Here is a 23,027-nt window from a genome sequence, read left to right on the forward strand (position 1 = left end):
CCATTCTCGGGAGCATTATCTCAATTCCTTACAGTTTGGCTCAAATAAACTCACAAAAATTCTTTACAGGTTTCAATGGTTTTTTACGTTAACATTACTAACTTCATTTCCTTCTTATAGAGGCTTAGATTAACTTTCTGGTGTTGTTCCACTTCCTTGTACTTGGTTAAACCCCATTTCCTGGTACTCAGTTGGACCTGGAATACCAGCCCTACCCCTTCGGCGCTGCTGGAATTTGCCATTAGCGCCAGATTGGGAAGCCACGCCCTTAAGCCAATCAGAGGGCGGTGGGGGGGTAGCCGTGAGTCAGCGACTGAGGACCGGGTTCCCCTTCGGTGTGCTCGGCCGGCACATTTTCCTGTTGGCCTTGCAGCTTTCGGAGAAGTACATCTGCCTTGCCAAGTGATTCTCCAGTTCCGTGGCGCCTTTTCGGAGCATTTCTAACAACAACACCCAGACCACCGGCACTCACTGCACGGACCAGGGCTCCAGCTCGGCCTCTGACCAGGCAGGACGGGGTAGCGCCACCCACGAGGACCTGGGGCTTCCCTTCCGGTCCCCACAGCCCCAGGGTCCCGCCGAGCGCCTAGAGCAGCCCGCAGCGCGGGGTCGGGCTTTGCCGGTAACGCGGCGGGAGGAGGTAGCCCCGCCCACGAGGGCGGGTCTCCAGGACGGAGCTTCCGGTGATGGGGGCGCGCGCCCGGCTGGTGGGGTTGGTGCGCGCTGGGCGCACCCGTGCGCTGTTCACCGACTGCGAGGCGGCCGCGGGGCACTCAGAAGTTCAGGGCTAGACCCGTCCCCGGAGCCGGGCCGGAGGGAGCCCGAGGAGCGCCGGCGGCCTTTCCTTGCGGGTCACAAAGGGAAACGCGAAGTGGAAGTGTGGCAGGTGAGTCTGGCGGCCCGGGAGGCAGCTCCCAGACGGGCACTGGGCAACGAGGGAGGGCCGGGGAGGAAGAGGAGGAGAGAGGGAAGGGCAGGGCCGGAGAAACTGTTCTGAAGACCAAGGGAAGCAAGTCTCCGCCCGAGCGGAGTGCCCCCTGGTTAAATGCCACTGCGATGCCTGCGGAACATGAAGAACCACATGAGGGCACTGGATTTGGCGGAGAGCGGTGTGTGGGTACTTCGTGTCCCCCCTTACACTGAAGCCCCGAAAGCTTTAAATGTGGCCGTGGAAACACCGGTGATAGAGGAGAGGTATGCTTAGGTCCTCCCCTCACCTGCTTCCAAAATATGAATGAGTCCCTTGGAATTTCAAAAGGTTAAGTGATTAAACCAAAACGAACTCTTGGCTTTTATATGTTAGATTAGTTTAGTCAACTGTTCTCAACCTGTGGGTCGAGACCCCTTTGGCGGTCGAATGACCCTTTCACATGGGTCACCTAAAGGCATCCCGAATATCACATATTTACATTATGATTCGTAACAGTGGCAACATTACAGTTATGAAGTAGCAACGAAAATAATTTTATGGTTGGGTCACAACATTCGGAAGTGTATTTAAAGGGCCAGAAGGTTGAGAACCACTGGTTTAGATCCTTGGGGGGACATGTGTTTACACTGTCCTCTAGGCAAGGGCACTGAGGGATTAAGCATAAGGATTCCAGTAAACACCCAGGGGTCTGCATATGCACAGATATGTTTGCAAAGATCAGGAGTAATTTGAGGCACCGCCTTCGACACTCCCCTAAGTCGGCATTCTGGTAAACAGGGCAGGCGGCCTCCCACACACTTCCCTTTTATCAGAATGTCCTCCTTACAAACTTTCCAACCAAGTCTCTGTGCTCCCCAGCAGGTAAGGAAGGGGTAAGAAAACAGTCAGAAATCTGGAGTGAATGAAACCTAAACCAGTCAGTCCCTTGGAGCTTTAGGACATCTGTGGATGAGCATAAAGGGCATCCAACCTCCACATCTGAGGGTGACAGTGTAGCTTATATCATAGAAAAGCTGAATAGAGTACTTAAAGCACCGGAAGGTATTAGAGAAAAATCAAGTCAGGCAGAACCTGAAGGAAATCGCTGGAGAGAATGTGGGAGCACCTAGGCAAGCCCCACATTACCTGTGCTTTCCCCCCAGGGCATTTACTAACTGATAGAGCAAGGATCAGAGACCAAGCTGTGCCTCCCACCTGGCAGGCTTGACAGCACCCCTGAGGCTGTGCCCTCCACACTGGGCTGGGGGACCTGAGGATGTGCCCCCCCACCCAGCTGGGCTTGGAAGCATCCCTGAGGCTGTCCTCCCCCAAGCCCCGCACTGGGCCAGGGGACCTGAGGCTGGGCCCCCCACCTGGTGGGGCTTGTCGGGGGTGGGGCCGGCTGGGTCTCCTGTGATTTCTAGGAGCGCACAGGTGGCATTTCAGTTGGCTGGGAAGAAGGAAGTTGGCATTCAGAGATGCCATGGAGTCTGAAATTTGAAATGGAAGCAGAAACCTTAGAGAAATGAGCCCAAGATTCAATGTGCAGTTTCCACTGGAGGTGTTTGTCTGATCCTAAGCTAGCCGTGGGCAAATTACGGGCCGGACATTTGAAATGAATAAAACTAGAAAAAAAAAAAGACCGTACCCTTTTATGTAATGATGTTTACTTTGCATTTATATTAATTCACACAAACACTCCATCCATGCTTTTGTTCCGGCCCTGCGGTCCAGTTTAAGAACCCATTGTGGCCCACGAGTCAAAAAGTTTGCCCACCCCTGTTAAGCTGTACATGCTCAGGGCAAGATTCCCAGCCTCTAAGTTGAAAGCAACAGTTGCGAGGCTAAACAGTTGTGCAGCCCAGCCAGCACAGCTCAGTGGTTGAACATCGAACTATGAACCAGGAGGTCACAGTTTGATTCTCAGTCAGGGCACATACCTGGGTTGCAGGCTCAATCCCCAGTGTGGGGCGTGCAAAAGGCAGCTGATCAATGATTCTCTGTCATCATTGATATTTCTATCTCTCTCCCTCCCTCTCCCTTCCTCTCTGAAATCAATACAAATATCCTATTTAATGAAGAGGGAATATGCAAAACGACCATCACAAAGATGGCTGCACCCACAGCAGAGGTGGGGGTTTTAGTAACACAAGATGGCTGCACCCAAACAGAAGTTAAGTAAAGAGACTTAACAAGCAATCAGCAGGGACCTGAGGCTGCATCCCCCAACTGGCGGGGCTTGAAGGGGGACCTCAAGGAGCTCCCCCATCTCCAGCACTGGGCTAGGTAACCTCAGGCCATGCCCCCCAGGCCTGGCACCAGGCCAGGGAACCTCAGGCCACACCCTCTTCCGGGGGGTGGGGGAGCGGTGGGGGTGGGAGTGCTTGATGGGGACCTCAAGACACACCACTGGCCTGGGGCAGGGGAGCTAAGGCTGCACCCCCAACTTGCATTCACCTGGAGACCTGAGGCTGTGCCCTGAATACTGGGATGGGGGACCAGAGGATGTGCCCCCCACCCAGGGGGGTTGGAATGGTCCCTGAGGCTGTGACCCTTGCCCTGCACTGGGCCAGAGGACCTAAGGCTGTGCCTCCAGGCTGGCACCGGCCCAAGGAACCTGAGGCTAGCCCCCCCCTCCCCCCCCCCCCCCGTGGGGCTTGACAGGAGTGGGGCCGGCTGGGTCAGGGTCTCCTGTTATTTCGAGGAGTGCACAGATGTGCGGAAACTTGAGTCTGGGTCTCACGGCACACCCCAGACTCTGACAAGAGGAAGATTTTCATGTACATTTTACTAATTTTTCATCTCTGACACTTCTATTATACATAAAGGCCAAATAGCAATATTAAACTATTTCCTCTAATTCCCTTTTAATGTGAATGAATTTCATTGACCAGGCCACTAGTATTAAAATTTTAAAAAAGATTTCACAGCCAAACCGGCTTAGCTCAGTGGATACAGCGTCAGCCTGCGGACTTAAAGGTCCCAGGTTCGATTCCGGTCGAGGGCATGTACCTGGGTTGTGGGCATATCCCCAGTAGGAGATGTGCAGGAGGCAGCTGATTGATGTTTCTCTCTCATCAATGTTTCTAACTCTCTATCTCTCTCCCTTCCTCTCTGTAAAAAATCAATAAAATATCTTTTAAAAAAATAAAACATTTCACAGAGTATACAGTTGAAATTACTGTACTGAGCAAGAGGACAAAGAAATCAACATTTTCATGCGATAAAAAACATTTCCCTAGCTCTTTGAGGCCCAAAATGAGGAATTTGTGAAAGAGTGGATGTGCCAATGAGTATACCAGTGTACCGATCCATTAATATTTTTTTGAAATTAAATTTCCAGAGTTTTACTTTTTATATTAAGCACTATTATTTTTGCATACAATAAATCTAATTTGGAAGTATACAGGTTAATATTTTTCTCTGTGCTTCCTCCAAGCTACCTGAGCTCCAGCTGCTTTTCTTCCCTGAGAAGATCCATGAGACACTCCTCAGGTGAGTTCTAGTCCATACTTCAGATTTTAGACTCAGAAATATGTCCAGGCCCGAATAGAGGAATATGTAACAGTGGCCTCTGCTCCCTCCCACCTGTCAAGATGACCAACCTCCTGAGAAAATCACATCCTGGGCATGAAGATGTCTCGATTTCCATGCCTGAATCTTGGATCTCTCCAGCTGGGCTCTCCTCAACATTCTCAGATTTCTATGATGTCACCACTTAGTTTAATGGAAATTACCATCCCCTGGAGCCAGGAGAACCAATTTACTGCCTGAACCTACTTCTTTTTTTTTTTTTCTGCAGTTTATCCAGTTACTTTCCCTGAGCCTCATTGAGACCTGTGCAGCTCCAATGGCAGTTGTCCGAGATTTCGCAGGACTGAGGTTTCCCAGGAGGCAGACTAGCATTCCAGAGCCTCCCCAGGAAAACTGGGTTGAGTCGGTTCCCCTCTTAATGGTGGAGTTTGTAGTCTGAACTAGTGCACATGTGAAATTCTTTCTTTTTTTTTCTTTTTGTTTTGTTTTTAATACTTTTTTTATATTAAATCTTTATTGCTCAGATTATTATAGCTGTTCCTCTTTTTTCCCCCCATAGCTCCCCTCCAACTGCTTCCTACCTGACCCTCTGCCCTTACCCACGCCACCCACTGTTCTCATCCATAGCTGTACAATTTTTGTCTAGTGCCTTCCCAAAACTCCCACACCCCTTCCCACCCCCGCAGAGTAGTCAGTCCACTCCCTTTTTATGCCCCTGATTCTATTGTATTCACCAGTTTATTCTGTTCATCACATTATTTATTCACTTAATTTTTAGATTCACTTGTTGATAAATGTGTATTCATTGTTCATAGTTTCTTCTATCTTTACCTTTTTCTTCTTCCTCTTCTGAAAGGATACCTTTCAGCATTTCATATAATACTGGTTTGGTGGTGATGAACCCTTTTTAGCTTTTTGTTATCTGTGAAGCTCTTTATCTGACCTTCAATTCTGAATGATAGCTTTGCTGGGTAAAGTAATCTAGGTTGTAGGTTCTTACTATTCATCACTTTGAATATTTCTTGCCACTCCCTTCTGGCCTATATAGTTTCTGTTGAGAAATCAGCTGACAGTCATATGGGCACACCCTTGTAAGGAACTTCCTTTTTTTCTCTTGCTGCTTTTAAGATTCTTTGTCTTTTGCTCGTGGCATTTTAATTATGATGTGTCTTGGTGTGGTCCTCTTTGGATTCCTTTTCTTTGGGGTTCTCTGCACTTCCTGGACTTGTAAGTCTATTTCTTTCACCAGGTGGGGGAAGTTTTCTGTCATTATTTCTTCAAATAGGTTTTCATTATCTTGCACTCTCTCTTCTTCTGGCACCCCTATAATTCCGATGTTGGTACGCTTGAAGTTGTCCCAGAGGCTCCTTACACTGTCTTCGTATTTTTGGATTCTTTTTTCTTTTTGTTTTTCTAGTTGGGTGATTTTTGCTTCTTCGTATTTCAAATCTTTGACTTGATTCTTGCAATCCTCTAGTCTACTGTTGGAACTCTGCATAATATCCTTTACTTTAGTCAGTGTATAATTTCTAGTTGGTCCTTTATCACAACCTTGAGGGTCTCACTAGATTTCCTTAGGATCTCACTAAATTTATCGGGGGTCTCACTAAATTTATCAGTGGTTTCTTGAAAATTCTTGAAAAACCTTAAAAGTGTGCTTTTGACCTCTATATCCAGTAGTTTGCTTTCCTCCATTTCTGTCATTTGTGACCTGTTTCTTTGTCTCCGCATTTTTTATGCGTCCCTGTGTTGGTAGAGTGGCTCTGTGTGCTACGTGTCCTATAGGGCCCAGTGGCTCAGCCTCCCCAATTACCTGAGGTGGACACTCTTGGTGCACCCCTTTGTGGGCTGTGTGCACAGTCTTGTTGTAGTCAAGCCTTGACTGTTGCAGGCATCAATGGGAGGAACCAACCCCCAGGCCAATTGGCTGTGAGAATCAGCCCTGTCTGCAGTGGGAGAACCCCCGAGCTGGAGACACCCATCTTGGGCAAGACCCGCGTCAGCGGGACCCTGGTGCTCACTGATTCCACCCCCTGAGTGTGTCCCTTATGGGTCCAAGGAGCTGCAATCTGGATGGTCCCACTCTGTCCACTGTGTACACTGGCTCTTGGATCTCTAAGGAGGTGCTAATTTAGCCTCTGCCTGAGGTTACCCAGCAGGACCTATGGAGAGATTCCTCTTCTTTGTTTGGGTTTGGAGGTGCCCAGAGGAGGCCCAGCTGTGAAGCAATGCAAGCTGCTGTGGGGCCTTAGGCCTTTTTTTAAAAAAATATTTTATTGATTTTTTACAGAGAGAAAGTAAGAGAGACAGAGAGTTAGAAACATCGATAAGAGAGAAACATCAATCAGCTGCCTCCTGCACACCCCCTACTGGGGATGTGCCCGCAACCAAGGTACATGTCCTTGACTGGAATCGAACCTGGGACCCTTCAGTCCGCAGGCTGATGCTCTCTCCACCAAGCCAAATCAGCTAGGGCTTTGGGCCTTCTTTTGGATGTTCTGGGTTGCTCTGATTCAGCTGCAGTTTGTTAGGTAATTTTCAGGTTGCAAAGGGCCAGGCATTACATATGCAAAAGCCTCTGCAACAGCTTGGGTTGGTCGTGGTCTCAGGATCAACAGGGCAGAGCAAGCAGCTCTGGCTGCTCCCCATTCCTACCCTAAGAGGCTCCGCATCTCAATGTCCCGGTCATCGCTGCAAGCACCTCTGAGAGAAAGCCGCCCTCAAGTTCTGCCCGATGCCAGACAGTCCAGTTTCTCCCCGTATGAGTCTGGGTCCACATAGACTCACCCGGAACTGGAGTTCAGAGCAGTCGGGAGCTTGAGACTCCCTCCCAATTGAAAAGACAACCATGTCCTCAGTTTCTAGCCCTCTCCACGTGCACCAGGTCCTCACCTGCCAGCACTTTCCCCGGGCGCCTCGTCCTCAGCTGCCAGCCCTTTCCATGTGCGCCATGTCCTCAGTTGCCAGCCCTTTCTGAGTGTGCCCAGTACCTCTGCACTTTACTTCTGCACCTTCTCTGAGACTCAGTGTGATTTTTCTCTTTCCTTCCAGTTGTAGGATTTCCACTCAGCCAGCCTTCCTGTGGTTCTGGATGATGTCCGCTTTGTCTTTTAGTTGTATTTTTGAAGTGGCTGCGCGAGGCAGCAATTTCCGGTGTTTATATATGCTGCCATCTTGGTTTCTCCTCCGGAATTTCTTGGTGGTGATGGAACCAGCTCCTTCCTGTTGGTGGGAATGATCCCCTCTGGGGAAACTGGATAAACGCTCAGGAACTCTCTATACTATTTTTGCAATGTCTTGTGTACCTTGAACTATTTCAAAGTAAAGAGGTTTTTTTTTATTGTTTTTTTTTTAACATTATAGTGTCAGCCCTGGCTGGGTGACTCAGTTGGTTAGAGCAGCAGTTGCCATCCAGTTATCCGTGCGCCACTGGTGGTCTGTGAGGTCTTAAGGTTGGTGACTGCTGGTTTAGAGTGTCATTCTGTGCACTAAAAGTACTCTGTGGGTTCAGTCCCCAGAGGGGGTGTATACAGAGGGCAACTGATGAATATTTCTCTCTCACATCAATGTCTCTTCCCTCCCTTCCCTTCCCCTTCCCTCTCCCCTACTCTACCCCCCCGCCCCCCCGCACTCCTCCCCTCCCCTCCAAAGTTCTTTCCCTTCCTGTTGAGGATGTGCCGATGGGTGTACCAGTGTACCTGTCCATTAGTAATTTTTTTCAAAATTAAGTTTCCAGAGTTTCACTTTCCATATTAAGCACTACCATTTTGTGTAGACAATAACTCTACATTTAGAAGGAGGCTGTTGACAATAAATGTGGGAAAGTATATGAGGAAACAACCCCTTCAATTAAGTCACTGCTTCATATAGTCCTCTCTGCTCTGGAGTCTGGAGATGGGGAAGATCTAGAGCAAGAATTCTCTCAGAGCCTTATCTTCTCTAGGTAGGACAGGACTTTGTGTCATCACAAAATTATCTCCAGAGCCATGGTAACTGTTTCTCTTCATCTGTTGCTGAGGCTCGGGGAAGTCTTGTTGGAGTGACCCAGTGTGCTGACAGCTGACAGATGTGGCACTAAGAGCCAGAGGAAGTGGTGACATGTGGCTGCATGGGCCTTCCTGAGATCTGCGAATTCTGGACACTGTTGAACTGATCAAGTCAGATGTTTATTTTAGCTAAACATGATATATTTAATTTTCATTTTTACTGAGATGGTTTTCCCTATAGTTAGTGTTTCTTTAATGTTATGATTGTCTTTTTTGTTACTGCTTCTTTTCTATCCATTTCAAAAATTTTTATCCTAGAAAAAAATGTTTCTCTCAAAGTTATTTTATGTCTCTCTGTAATTACTTCTGTGAGAAGGTCCACCTTCTCCAGACACCTTTTCATTTGAAATCAGTAGCAATTCTCTTGTATTTCTGTGGCCAAACACATGATTTTATCTCCTCCAAATTACTTCCAAACCCAGGCAACAAGTGTACTTTAGGACATGGGTAAACTGACTCTTTTTACGCTATGCTTCCTCATACAAATTCTTTGCAGTGCAGTTGTTTGCACTTTTTTTAAAACAAAATATATTTTGTTGATTTCTTTACAGAGAGGAAGAGAGAGGGATAGAGAGTTAGTAACATTAATGAGAGAGAAACATCAATCTGCTGCCTCTTGCACACCCCCTACTAGGGACGTGCCTGCAACCACTTTACATGCCCTCGACCAGAATCGAACCTGGGATCCTTCATCCGCAGACCAACGCTCTATCCACTGAGCCAAACCAGTTAGGGCAGTGGTTTGCCCTTTTTTTTTTTTTTTTCCATATTTGAAGGTTTTTATTTTATTTTATGTACAAAGAGATAGCATTCTGTCATAAGGTAGATGTCTTGAACGACCCATTCATGGAAGTTCTTAGTCCAACTTAATGAAGCCGATGTCCTTCGCGTACTGACGGAAACACTGGCGGCACATGTTGAGGCCGTACTTCCGGATCAGACCGTGGCGGTTTGAGCAGACACGGCAAGAGCGAAAGCCTTGGCCGAATTTCCTCGGATGGCTCCAGTACAGTTGCTGGTGACCCATCTTGCTCACTCTGTAGCAACGAGGCAAAAGGAAAAGCGGTTTGCCCTTTTTAAAGTCAACACTTGGCCCTAGCTAGTTTAGCTCAGTGGAAGTGTTAGCCTGTGGACAGAAGGTTCCCAGGTTTGACTCCTGTCAAGGTCATATGTCTGGGTATAAATAAAGTCAGTAGTTGACTTCCAGTGTTCTCTTTGTGATGGGCATTTCCTCTTCTCTCAGGATCACCTAAGTGGGTCAGAGCATCCTGAGCACTAGGTCTTGGTGGAGATGCCAGAATGAGAAGGCGCAAGAGTCCTGGTCCCCACCAACCAGACTCCCCGGTGACGAGTGCGGGGCCTGGGACAGGGACCACTGTGCTCCTGGCTGCCTCCTCTCCTGCCATCCTCACCCCGTTCAACCCACAGAGGCCCCCAGCTGATGTTCGTGTGACCTTTGAGGATGTTGCTGTGCGCTTCTCTAAGGAGGAATGGTGCCTCCTTGATGAGGCTCAGAGACACCTGTTCCTCGAAGTGATGCTGGAGAACTTTGAACTCATATCCTCTCTAGGTTGCTGCTGTGGAGCAGAGGGTGTGGAGGCACCAACTGAACAGCATGTTTCTGTGAGAGTGTCACAGGCCAAGAACCCCAATGTAGCTGTGTCCTCCCAGAAGAGCCACCCCTGTGAGAGTTGTGGGCCAGTCCTGAGAGACATTTTCCACTTGGTTGAGCAGCAGGGAACACAACACAGCCTGAAACTATTGAGGTGTGGGGCATGTGCAAAGCAGTTTTATTTCAGCAAGAAAGCCATTGGCTGCAACCAGACGCTTGCTCAGGACCATGGTGTCTGTAATGGAATACAGTGTTTTGTGTGCCGTGAATGTGGAAAATCTTTTCCAAAAATCTCTGCTCTCCATTATCATCAGAAATTGCACACAGGAGAAAGTCCATACGAGTGCAGTGAATGTGGGAAATGCTATAATCAACACTCCAAACTTATTCCACACCAGCGAGTTGATTCTAAAGAAAAGGGTCATGAGTGTGGTGAATGTGGGAAATATTTTACCAGAATCTCTGGTCCTTATTGTCATCAGAGCCTCCACACTGGAGAAATGCCTTATAAGTCCAGTGAATGTGGGAAATCTTTTGTCAGGAACTGTGAGTTGAGTTATCAGAAATGTCACACTGGAGAAAGGACTTATGAGTGCAGTCAGTGTGGGAAATCTTTAACCACTCGTACAGGTCTCCATTATCATCAGAAACTTCACACTGGAGAAAAGCCTTATAAGTGCTGTGAATGTGGGAAATCTTTTGTCTGGAACTGTGACTTGCGTTATCATCAGAAATGTCACACTGGAGAGAAACATGAATGTAGTCAGTGTGGGAAATCTTTTACCAGTAAGTATAACCTCCATTGTCATAAGAGAATTCACACTGGAGAAAGGCCTTATGAGTGCAGTCAGTGTGGGAAATCTTTTACCAGTAAGGGTAACCTCTGTGATCATCAGAAACTTCACACTGGAGAAAGGCCTTATGAGTGCAGTCAGTGTGGGAAATCTTTTCCCAGTAAGAGTAACTTCTGTCGTCATCAGAGAATGCACAGTGGAGAAAGGCCTTATGACTGCAGTCAGTGTGGGAAATCTTTTACCAGTAGGGCGAGCCTCCGTTGTCATCAGAGACTTCACACTGGAGAAAGGCCTTATGAGTGCAGTCAGTGTGGGAAATCTTTTACCAGTAAGAATAAGCTCCATTGTCATCAGAGAATTCACACTGGAGAAAAGCCTTATGAGTGCAGTCAGTGTGGGAAATCTCTTACCAGTAGGGGGAGCCTCCGTTGTCATCAGAGACTTCACACTGGAGAAAAGCCTTATGAGTGCAGTCAGTGTGGGAAATCTTTTACCAATACGGGGAGCCTCCGTTGTCATCAGAGACTTCACACTGGAGAAAAGCCTTATGAGTGCAGTCAGTGTGGGAAATCTTTTACCAGTAAGGGTAACCTCTGTCATCATCAGAAACTTCACACTGGAGAAAGGCCTTATGAGTGCAGTCAGTGTGGGAAATGTTTTACCAGTAAGGGTAACCTCTGTCATCATCAGAAACGTCACAGTGGAGAAAGGCCTTATGAGTGCAGTCACTGTCGGAAATATTTTAGCAGTAGGGGGAGCCTCCATTGTCATCAGAGAATTCACACTGGAGAAAGGCCTTATGAATGCAGTCATTGTGGGAAATCTTTTTCCTACAAGAGTAGCCTCCGTTATCATGAGAGTCTTCACACCGGAGAAAGGCCTTATGAGTGCACCGAATGTGGAAAATCATTTGCCCTGAACAGTCACTTGCATCGTCACCAGAGAGTTCACAGGAAAAAGGGTTCAGGATTGCAGTGAATGTGGGAAATATTTTGCCAGAAACAGTCACTTTCGTTCTCATCAGTGTTCACAGGGTGTGCTGATACTTTTGAAGGGAATTACTTTCAAAGATCTTGCAAAGGGCCGTGTGTCATAATGTCTGCAATTCCATTCGTGATGGTCACTTGAGTGTGGGATAGTAGGGTTTACGGCAGCCGTGGGCAAACTATGGCCCGCGGGCAAGATCCGGCCTGTTTGAAATGAATAAAACTAAAAAAAAAAAAAAAAGACTATACCCTTTTATGTAATGATGTTTACTTTGAATTTATATTAGTTCACACAAACACTCCATCCATGCTTTTGTTCCGGCCCTCCGGTCCAGTTTAAGAACCCATTGTGGTCCTCGAGTCAAAAAGTTTGCCCACCCCTGGTTTAAGGCAAAGCATAATTGCTACAGAATCACTGCCCTAATAAGGATTGTGCATACTTCTTAAAATGGAGATAGGTTTCATTTATCTTTATCAATATCTCATAATTCAATGTCCAAGTCAGGGAAGAGGTGAATTTTTAACTTAAAGAAATTAGGAAATTCTGAATTAAGCCAATTGCACGTTTTTGCATTCTTCCAGCAGTGTATGACAGAGTTAATTCCTCCACATCGTAGAAAAGGTTTGGTCAGTTTTCCTTTATTTAAACTTTTTTGTAACTTTGTCATGCTTTATTTACTATTGTTCTATTGCATTCTTTCTAAGGCTTAATGCTGAGCCTTTTTTCAGATGTGCATTTGCTATCTCTATATTTGGTTAAATGTCTGAGCATATGTTCAGCCACATCTATGAATTTTGGCAAGTTTCTTTAACAAACGGACAGTGAAACAAAAATGCAGGTTAGAATCTCACTCATTTTGTGTCTTTTTTGCTCTGTAGGATAAGTGTTTTTCATATTGGAAAAAAATAAAATAAACAATTGACTTAAGATAAGGGTCTTATTTCATCCTTTGCATGTGAGGATCTAGTTTTCCCAGCACTGCTCATTGAAGAGAAACTATCCTTTCCCAACTGTGTATTATTGGCTCGTTTGTCAGAGAGGAGCTGGCAGTATATACGTGGGGCAACAGGACTACGTGGAATAGGTCATTCCTGGGGACATCACAGTCGGCTGCAGAGGTTATCGAGATGAGGCACTGAGGGGAAGGGGAAATGAACCAACTTGGGACTGATCTTCACAGTCAGTTTAGAGCAGTGGTTCTCAACTTTCCTAATGCTGTGACCCTTTAGTACTGTTCCTCATGTTGTGGTGATCCCCAATTTCATTGTTACAAATTGAACATAATTAAAGCATAGTGATTAATCACAAAAACAATATGTAACTATAGTGTATTTTCTGATGGTCTTAGGCGACCCCTGTGAAAGAGTCCTTCGAACCCCAAAGGGGTCATGACCCACAGGTTGAAAACTGCTTCAAACGAAGCACTGCAATGTTACAAGAGCCCTGAGTTGAAATTTGTACTAACTACATGACTTTTCAAAGAATAAGAAGCACCTTTCACCATGAGATAGAGTTTCTAACAAGTAAAGTTTGTTGAGAATTTAAATATAGTAAGACAGTGGCTTACACAATTCTCAGTTCCCACTAATTGCCATGATGTACTAGTTCTGTTAGCGCATTTTATAGAACAGGAAGCTAAGGTTTAGCAGAGTGAGCTAAACTGTCACAAATCACAGGGCTAATAAGTGACACAACCACAGACTGTGCTGCCACAGCTTCTGGGTCAAAGACTCTTCCTCAGCCCTGGCCGGTGTGACTCAGTGAATAGACCGTCGGCCTATGGACCAAAGGGTCCCTGGTTCGATGCCTGTCAAGGGCACATGCCCGGGGTTGCAGGCTTGATCCGCGGTGGGGGGTGTGCAGGAGGCGGTCGATCCATGATTCTCTCTCATCATTGATGTTTCTATTTCTCTCTCCTACTCCCTTCCTCTCTGAAATCAATAAAAATATATATTTTTTAAAAAAAGGCTCTTCCTCAGTTCTGCTGCCTCATTGTCAGCCACGTCCTGCTCTACCTGTGTCTCTGTACCTGTCCCTCTGTCTCTGTGCTTTGTGAATTGTGTCCCTGTCCATTTCTCATATTAATTGAAATGTATCTGCATTACATGAAAAATCTCCTAATTGCTTCTGGCATAATTTATTGCGCTAAAATTTACAAGGGTTCAATTAAAAAATATCTTAATTCTAAATAATATAATAGAAAATATATAATAGTGTAGTTATAAGCACTTATCTGAAAATACAGATTTAAAGAAGTGAATTTAAAGAAGGGATTAGCCAAAGAAAACATATGCACAACCCATGGACACAGACAACAGTATGGTGATGGCCAGAGAAAAGTGGGGGGCAAGAGCTGGGTAGATGGGGCAAAAGGGGGTAATAGGGACATCTATATAATAATAATAAAACAAGGCTAATGTGCACATTGTTGAACAGCAGAATGACCGGTTGCTATGATGCGCACTGGCCACCAGGGGGCAGATGCTCAATGCAGGAGCTGCCCCCTGGTGGTCAGTGCACTTCCATATGGGGAGTGCCACTCAGCCAGAAGCTGGCTCATGGCTGGCCAGCGCAGTGGTGGTGCCAGAAGCCTCTCCCACCTCCGTGGCAGCACTAAGAATGTCCAACTAACGGTTTAGACCTGATCCCTTGGGGGCCTAAGCCTTTAGTCAGACATCCCCAAGAGCTCCCTGGCTGTTAGAAAGATGTCTGACAGCAAGCTTAGGCCTGATCCCCTAGGGATTGGGACTAAGTCAACAGGTGGACATCCCCCAGGGGGTCCTGGACTGTAAATGGGCACAGGCTGGGCTGAGGAACAGCCCCCCTCCCCCGAGTGCACAAATTTTTGTGCACCGGGCCGCTAGTCCCATCTAATAAAAGAGAAACATGCAAATTGACCATACCCAGAACGCTTCCCAATGGCTATTCAGCAGGATATGCAAATTAACTGCCAACCAAGATGGCGGCCGGCAGCCACACAGCTGAAGCGAACAGGAGGCTTGCTTGTTCCTGTGATGGAGTAAGCCAACGTTCCCGGCCTGCAGCAGCCCAGCTCTGAGCTCCGGATGCAACAAAGTTGCAATTATAGAAGCTAAACAAGCTCCAGATAGCTGCTTCAGCCGGCAGCAGGCTCAGAGCTTAGAGCACCATTGACGGCAACAATTTCAATTATAGAAGCTAAACAAAGCCCATATAACCTGCTTTCAGCAGTTGAGGCTTCAAGCTGGAGCCGGCCTCAGAGCTAAAGCCGGCTCTCACCTCCAGTGACAGCCATAGAAAGTAAGTAAATCCCAGAATAAAAAAGAAAAAAAAAAGAAAAATAGGAGAGGTTGGGAGCTTCAGTCACCTGCCAGCCTGGAAATGGCCCTCGGCCCCTTATCCAGACTGGCCAGGCACCCTAGTAGGGACCCCCACCCTGAAGGGGGTGTGACCAGTTGCAGACAGCCATCATCCCCTCATCCACGCTTGCCAGGCACCCAAGCGGGACCCCCACCCTGATCCGGGACACCCATCAGGGCAAACCAGCCGGCCCCCACCCATGCACCAGGCCTCTATCCTATACTACAGGTGGGGCGGGATAACACGAGCTGCCATCCAGGCCCCATGTGCAGCCATGAGCAGCAGGGCATAAGCCCCGCCCCCAGCCGGGACCCCTACGTGCCACCTGAGCGCCCAGCCGGGACCCCCGTGCCGACTAAGCCCCGCCCCCAGCCGGAACCCTATGAATATTGGAGAGCAGGAAAGTGCCGCTGGGCCCTCGGTCACTGTGGTGATCCGGCCATCGGTAAGTAGAAAAGTGCGGCCTGTAGGCAGCCCCCAGCTGGGCCTGATCCAGGAGCAGGAAAGCCCAGCCTGCATTCAGCCCCCAGCTGGGCCTGCTCCCCGGTTGCCATGGGGATCCAGGAGCAAGGGAGCATGCCCAGCCTGCGGGCAACTCCAAGCTGGGCCTGCCCCCCGGCTGCCATGGAGACCTGGAAGTGCAAAAGCCCAGCCTGTTGGCAGCCCCCAGCTGGGCCTGCTCCCCCGTCGCCATAGTGATCCTGGAGCAGGAAAGCCCGGCTTGAAAGCAGCACCCCCATCCTGGCCATAGCTCAAGGGAGAGTACAACATGCAGTGGAGGCCAGGAGCTTGAGAGATCAACACAGAGGGGTTCCTGATCCAAGCCTCCATGGCAGGCCCCCAGCAGACACATACACACACACACACACACACACACACACACACACACATTCGCCTGCTCTGCACCTCCAAAGTGGCTGGGGAGAGACCCCCAGTGGGGACACACACACACACACACACACACACACACACATGCGCCTGCTCTGAGCCTCCAATGTGGCTGGGGACAGACCCCCAGTGGGGACACACACACACAAAAACTGATCCGAGCCTACGTGGCACGGCTGGGGGCTGGCACCAGCAGACACACACGCACGCACACACACACAAACACACAGGACACCTGCTCCAAGCTCTGCTGCCAGACTTTGGCCATCAGTAGGACATCCACAGAAGGCTCCCTGACTGTGAGAGGGGCCGGCTAGGCTGAGGGAACCACCGCCCCCCAGTGCATGAATTTCATGCACCGGGCCTCTAGTAAACTAATAAAAACCTCACTGGCTGACAGTTCAGCTTTTTAATATTTTTTAAAATATATTTTATTGATTTTCCACAGAGAGGAAGGGAGAGGGATAGAGAGTCAGAAACACCAATGAGAGAAAAACATTGATCAGCTGCCTCCTGCATGCCCCCCACTGGGGATGTGCCCGCAACAAAGGTATATGCCCTTGACTGGAATCGAGCCCGGGACCCTTCAGTCTGCAGGCCGACGCTCTATCCACTGAGCCAAACTAGTCAGGGCCAGCTCTTTAATTTTTTGAAAACCTTATACACACATGTTTGCATTTTACCCATCAATCCAAATCCAGCTATTCTCAAAAAAATCCAGACAAATTGTAAAATGTACATTAAAAGATAATGATCATATCATTAGTCAGAATACTAAAGAATTGGGGAGAACAAAGCAATAAAAAAATATTTTCAAAAGTGGATAAATTAGTTTGGTACATCCATGTAATAGACTGCTTGCTTGCATTAGCAACACCGTTGAACCTTGAGCAACATAGGGGTTAGGGCACCAACCCCCCATTTTGCCATAGTGGAAAATTTGAGTGTAAGTGTTGACTCCCCAAAAGTTTAACTACAATCATACCTTGGTGTCCACAGGGGATTGGTTCCAGGACCACCCAGTGGATACCAAAATCCATGGATGTTCAAGTCCCTTTTAAAAAACTTGTGGCCCTGTGCATATTCGTGCACTGGAGGCTGGAGGTGGTTGTCCTTAGCCTGGCCTGTGCCCTCTCTCAGTCCGGGACCCCTTGCAGCGGTTCTCAACCTGTGGGTCACAAACAATGAAAATACATCCTGCATATCAGGTTTACATTATGATTCACAACAGTAGCAAAATTACAGCTATGAAGTAGCAACGAAAATAATTTTATGGTTGGGAGTCACCACAACATGAGGAACTGTATTAAAGGGTCACAACATTAGGAAGGTTGAGAATCACTGCTACGGGATGTCCGCCTGCCGGCTTAGGCCCGCTCCCCATTGGATATCCCTCTCGCAGTCCAGGGCTCTCATAGTCTGAGGCTCTCGCAGTCTGGGACCCCTCGCTCCTACTTCCCACCTGCAGCAGAGGCCTTAGAGGCTCACACCACCGTCGCTGCGCTTGCCAGCCTTGAGTCCATCTTCTGGCTGAGTGGCGCTCCCCCTGTGGGAGCGCACTGACCACCAGGGGCAGCTCCTGTGTTAAGCATCTGTCCCGGGTTTTCAGTGAACACCATAGCGACTGCTAGTTCCCTTGTTAGGTCAATTTGCATGTTGGGTTGTTTTTATTTTAAATTTTTTTATTGATTTTTTAAAGACAGGAAGGGAGAGGCATAGAGAGTTAGTAACATCGATGAGAGAGAAACATCCATCAGCTGCTTCCTGCACACCCCCTAATGGGGGTGTGTCTGCAACAAAGGTACATGCCCTTGACCAGAATCAAACCTGAGACCCTTCAGTCCGCAGGCCGACACTCTATCCACTGAGCCAAACCGGTTAGGGCAATTTGGGTTTTATTATATAGGACTACAGGCCCGGTGCACAAAAATTTGTGCACTCAGGGGGCAGGGGGTCCCTCAGCCTGGGCTGTGCCCTCTCACAGTCGGGGACCCCTCGAGAGATAACGACCTGCTGGCTTAGGCCTGCTCCCGGGTGGCAGAGGGCAGGTTCACTCCCTAGGTGCAGCCCCTGGTCGGGCTCAGAGCAGGGCTGATTGGGGAGTTGGGGCGCCGCCCCCTGTAATAAACAGAGCAGGGCGGATCGGGAGGTTGGGATGCCACCCCCAGTCACGCTCAGGGTTGGGCTGATTGGGGGGTTGGGGCACCGCCCCCTGTCACACTCAAGGCAGGGTCGATGGGGAGTTTGAGGTGCCACTCTCTGTCACTCACAGAGCAGGGCCAATACTGGGGTTGGGGCGCCGCCCTCTATCACCCACAGAGCAGGGCCGATCAGGGGGTTGGGATGCCACCACTCTCACACTCAGGGCAGGGCCGATGAGGAGGTTATGGCTCTACCACATCACACACAGAGCAGGGCCTGTGGGAGGGGTGGGGGTTGTGGCACTGCCCTCTATCACCCATAGAGCACTACTGATCAGGGGGTTGGGGCACCGCCACTCTCACAATCAGGGCAGGGTCGATGGCGAGGTTATAGCTCTACCCTGTCACACACAGAGCAGGGTCCCTGGGGGTGTGGGGGGCTCTGCACCCTGTCACACAGAGAGCAGGGCCGATCAGGGGGTTGTGGCACTGTACCCTGTCACACGCAGAGCCGCAGGGCGATCAGAGGTTGGGGAGCTCCCCGGTATCAGGCACAGAGCAGGGATGATCAGGAGGTTGGCGCGCCTTCCCCTGTCACGAACAGAGCAGGGTGGATAGGGAGGTTGTGGCCCCGCCCCCTGTCACACACAGGGCCGCAGGGCGATCAGGGGGTTTGGGCTCTGCCCCCTGTCACGCTGATCCCGGTGCCAGGAGGCCTCTCGGCTCTGCTGATCCTGGTGCTGGGAGGCATATTACCCTTTTACTATATAGGATAGAGGCCTGGTGCACAGGTGGGGCTCGCTGGTTTGCCATGAAGGGTGTCCTGGATCAGGGTGGGGGCCTCCACTGGGGTGTCTGGCCAGCCTGGGTGAGGGGCTGATGCCTGTTTGAAGCTGGTCACACACCCTTCAGGGTGGGGGTCCCCACGGGAGTGCCTGGCCAGTCTGGGTGAGGGGCTGAGGTCTGTTTTCAGGCTGGCGGGTGATGGAAGCTCCCAACCACTCCTTTTTTTCTTTCTTTTTTCTTAATTCTGGGCCAGCTTTAGCTCTGAGGCTCCAGCTCTTAGGCCTCCGCTGCTGAAAGTAGGTAATAGAAACAATGTATAACTCCAGCTCTGACTCCAGCTCTGAGATCCCAGCTCGCTGAAATCTGGTTTCTGGGGTTTTTTTTAGCTTCTATATTTGTTAGAATGTTTCAAACTGCAGGCTCAGAGGCCTGCAAGGCAGGCAGGTTACGTTGGTTTCCTCCGTCACTGAAGCAAGCAAGCCTCATGTTAGTTTCAAGTTGCCTGGCTGCCGGCCACCATCTTGGCTGTCAGTTAATTTGCATCCCTCGCTGATTAGCCAATGGGAAGGGTAGCGGTCGTACGCCAATTACCATGTTTCTCTTTTATTAGTGTAGATGACATAGAAAAGTGCCTACAGTGAGCCCTCCACATCTCCTGATCCCCAACCACAGAGAGAAAACACTGTTTTTGCTCCTCAGTTGAATCCATGAATTTAAAACATGAGGTATAGAATTGACTGTGTACTTACTGAAAAAAATCCACATGTGAGTGGACCCACACAATTCAAATCCAATTTTCTGTGAGAAGCTTAAAGGTATATTCAAGTCTGTGATACCATAACCTGCTTGGCACTTTTTACTTATTCTCTTCAGGCATGAACCATCCATCCACAAACAAACAAAGGATATCCAAAGGGGTATCTAAAAGATCCACTAGGAGCATGAATAGTTTTATAACAGGTAAAGCAACCATGGGGTTCTCCGTCAGTAGGTGAAGGAAGGAGGATGGCCAGGCTTAGAGTATTGCAGCAATGCAATTTATGGAATAAATGCTTTTCATATTGATGTGTGAGGGGGAAGGCAACAGTGTATCACAGGAGGTGACTTGAAACCAAATTTGATTAGGGAACAGGGGAAAATGAGGATGTTCTGTCTATAAATTCTGTACAGCACAGGGAAGGGTAGTGGAGACCTGAGAACTAAGTCCATCAAAGCTTCCTCCAGTTTTGCTGCTGCTGATGCCATAGTTCTTGAGCAGCGGACATGCCTTGTTACTGCTGCTAAGGGTTATGGGCCTCTGACCAGTGCCCTGCTGAGCCATTTGGAGCCTGTGCCCTTAGGTACATGTTTTTTTTTTATTTGTTACATGATTTGTTTTTTCCAGAACATTTCTTTTAAATGACAAAGTATTTGAAAATGGAAAGTAGGTTATTATAATTCACATTATTTTAAGCTCAAATATTTTATTTATAGCAAAAAGAGTTTATTATAATTGAACATTCCTGGGCTTAATAAAAAGCAAATTCATCCAGGAGCAATAAAAGAGTAATAAATTTCTTTATATGAAAACAAAATGATTTTATTGTAAGAAAACAAAAAAAAATCTAAAATAAATGACAGGCTGAGAGAAACTATAACATGTAACATACATGAATGTATAACATCTCTAACATACAAAGACGTTTTAAAATTGAGGGGGGAAAGTTGAAGAAACATGATGCATAAGTCAAAGACATGAACAGATGCTTCACACACACAAAAAAAGAATAAAAAATGTTCCTTAGCCCCGCCCGGTTTGGTTCGTGGATAGAGCGTCGGCCTGCGGACTCAAGGGTCCCAGGTTCTATTCCAAGAAGGGCACGGAGTATGCAGGAGGCAGCTGAACGATGTTTCTCTCGCATCGATGTTTCTAACTATCTCTCTCTCCCTTCCTCTCTGTAAAAAATCAATAACATATATATATTTTTAAAAATGTTCCTTAAGCATACGAAAACTATACAACCATTTAATGAGAAAAATGCACATTAAAATAACACTGAGATATTTCTCACCTATCAGATTAGCAAAAATTAAAAAGTACACCAACACATTCTGTTGGCAAGCCTGGGGGGAAATAAGGACTCTTGGATATCCCTGGTCAGAATGCAAATCGGTATGCCAATTGTGGGAAAGCAGGCAACATCTAACAGAATGACACATGCTTTTCCCAGTTTACTCTGGTCAAACATCGCCAGTTATACAAGAGTATGTATGTCCAAAGTAATTCATGTTAGCATTGTACTTGCAAAACCCTAGAAACAACCTAAATAATTGACATGGGAGAATGGCTGACTGAACAACAGTAGATCCATCCAAGGGAATACTATACAGTTATAAAAAGGAGAATAATATCTATAAACTGATATGGAATGGCTTCCAAAATATATTTTTAAGTGAAAAAGCAAAATCTGAGAAAGTATGTCACCTTTTGTGAAAGAAAGAAGAAATAAGAAAAAAAAAAAAAAAAAAATATATATATATATATATATATATATATATACTAATAAAAGAGAAAAATGGTAATGGTGATACTGTTTTCATTGGCTAATCAGGGCTATATGCTAATTAACTGCCAACTAAGATTGGCAGTTAACTGCCAACAAGATGGCGGCTAATTTGCATATGTAGGCACAATGCAGGGAGGGAAAAGGGAAAGCAGGAAGAAGCCCCCTGCCACTGACAGTGATTGGAAATCCAGGGGGGAGAGAAGACCTGGGGGGCAGGGCAAAGGCGGCCCTGGGGCCGCCTTTGCCCTGCCCCCCAGCCATGATCAGAGAATCAGGCGCCTTTGCCGCCCTGGCCAGTGATAGCAGGAAGTAGGGGTGGAGCCAATGATGGGAGCTGGGCAAGGTTGAAGCTGGCAGTCCCAGGAGCTAGGGGTCCCTTGCCTGGGCCTAAAGCGAAGCCCATTATCGCAGTGCCCCCTGCTGCCACTGCAGGTCCCCACTGCCCGGGCCAGACGCCTAGGCCAGAGGCGTTAGGCCTGGGCAGGGGCGGAGCCTTCAACCGTGGGGAGCTGGGGGTCCCCAGCCCAGGCCTGACACCTCTGCCGGAGGCCTCAGGCCTGGTCAAGGGGCCGATCCGGTGATTGGTGATCGGAGGGTGATGAGGGTCAACTCCTCTGGTAGAGGTATCAGGCCTGGGCGGGGGGCGGAGCCGGGGATTGGGGGGATATGATGGTCCCCTTGCCCAGGCCTAAAGCCTGGGTCAGAGGCATCAGGCTTGGGCAGGGGGTGGAGCAAGCGATCAGAGGGAGATGGGGGTCCCCTGTCCAGGCATGATTCCTGGGCCAGAGGCCTCAGGCCTGGGCGGGGGCCAGAGCCAGTGATCAGGGGGAGATGGGGGTCCCCTGTCCAGGCCTGATTCCTCGGCCAGAGGCGTCAGGCCTGGGCAAGGGGCCGATCAGCCGATCGGAGGGTCATGGGGGTCAACGCCTGAGGGCTCCCAGTATGTGAGAGGGGGCAGGCTGGGCTGAGGGACACTCCCCCCCCCCGCCCCACATCCAGTGCACGAATTTCGTGCACCGGGCCCCTAGTATATATATATATATATATCGTCTGTATGATTATACGCAAAGAAACTTGGGAAAGGTAACCCAGAAACCAATGAGATTGGTTACATCCAGGGAGTGAGTGGAAATGGGATGAAAATAATTAGATGGTGGAAACAGGGTAGAAAAGATGGCAACAATGAGACTTGGTAGAATTTTTGGGTTTGTGCAGTTCTCACTTCTAGAACCACCTTAACATTTCACATACCCAAACTTTTTAATGAATAAAATCAAGAATAAAAGGGAAAAACTCTAACATAGAAAACAATTGGGAAAAAAATGCACCTGAAATGAATGTCAGACACAGTGAAAAGGGGAGTACGTTTTGAACCAGTATTTTGCCTCCATACTCTCAGGTTCTAACAAATATTGAACTTTATGTAGTAGATTTGTTTTCCACA

General features: G+C 48.1%; 1 protein-coding gene and 1 long non-coding RNA gene across 2 annotated transcripts; one reads left to right on the forward strand and one right to left on the reverse strand.

Moving 5' to 3' along the window:
- The first annotated feature begins 391 nt into the window (after positions 1-391).
- Positions 392-12,791, forward strand: LOC308524231. Its single transcript, XR_013996392.1, has 3 exons — positions 392-886; positions 4,350-4,405; positions 9,734-12,791. It is a non-coding gene; the product is annotated as an uncharacterized lncRNA (long non-coding RNA).
- On the reverse strand, positions 9,239-9,535 carry LOC308524230 (small ribosomal subunit protein uS14-like). Its single transcript, XM_081098448.1, has one exon. It carries the CDS (start codon positions 9,515-9,517, stop codon positions 9,347-9,349), a length of 171 nt encoding a protein of 56 aa, XP_080954574.1. The 5' UTR covers positions 9,518-9,535; the 3' UTR covers positions 9,239-9,346.
- Positions 12,792-23,027: the final 10,236 nt, after the last annotated feature.

The sequence above is a fragment of the Myotis nattereri genome, assembly GCF_964212035.1.
Source record: "Myotis nattereri genome assembly, chromosome: 9".
In the NCBI taxonomy this organism is placed as follows: Eukaryota; Metazoa; Chordata; class Mammalia; order Chiroptera; family Vespertilionidae; genus Myotis; species Myotis nattereri.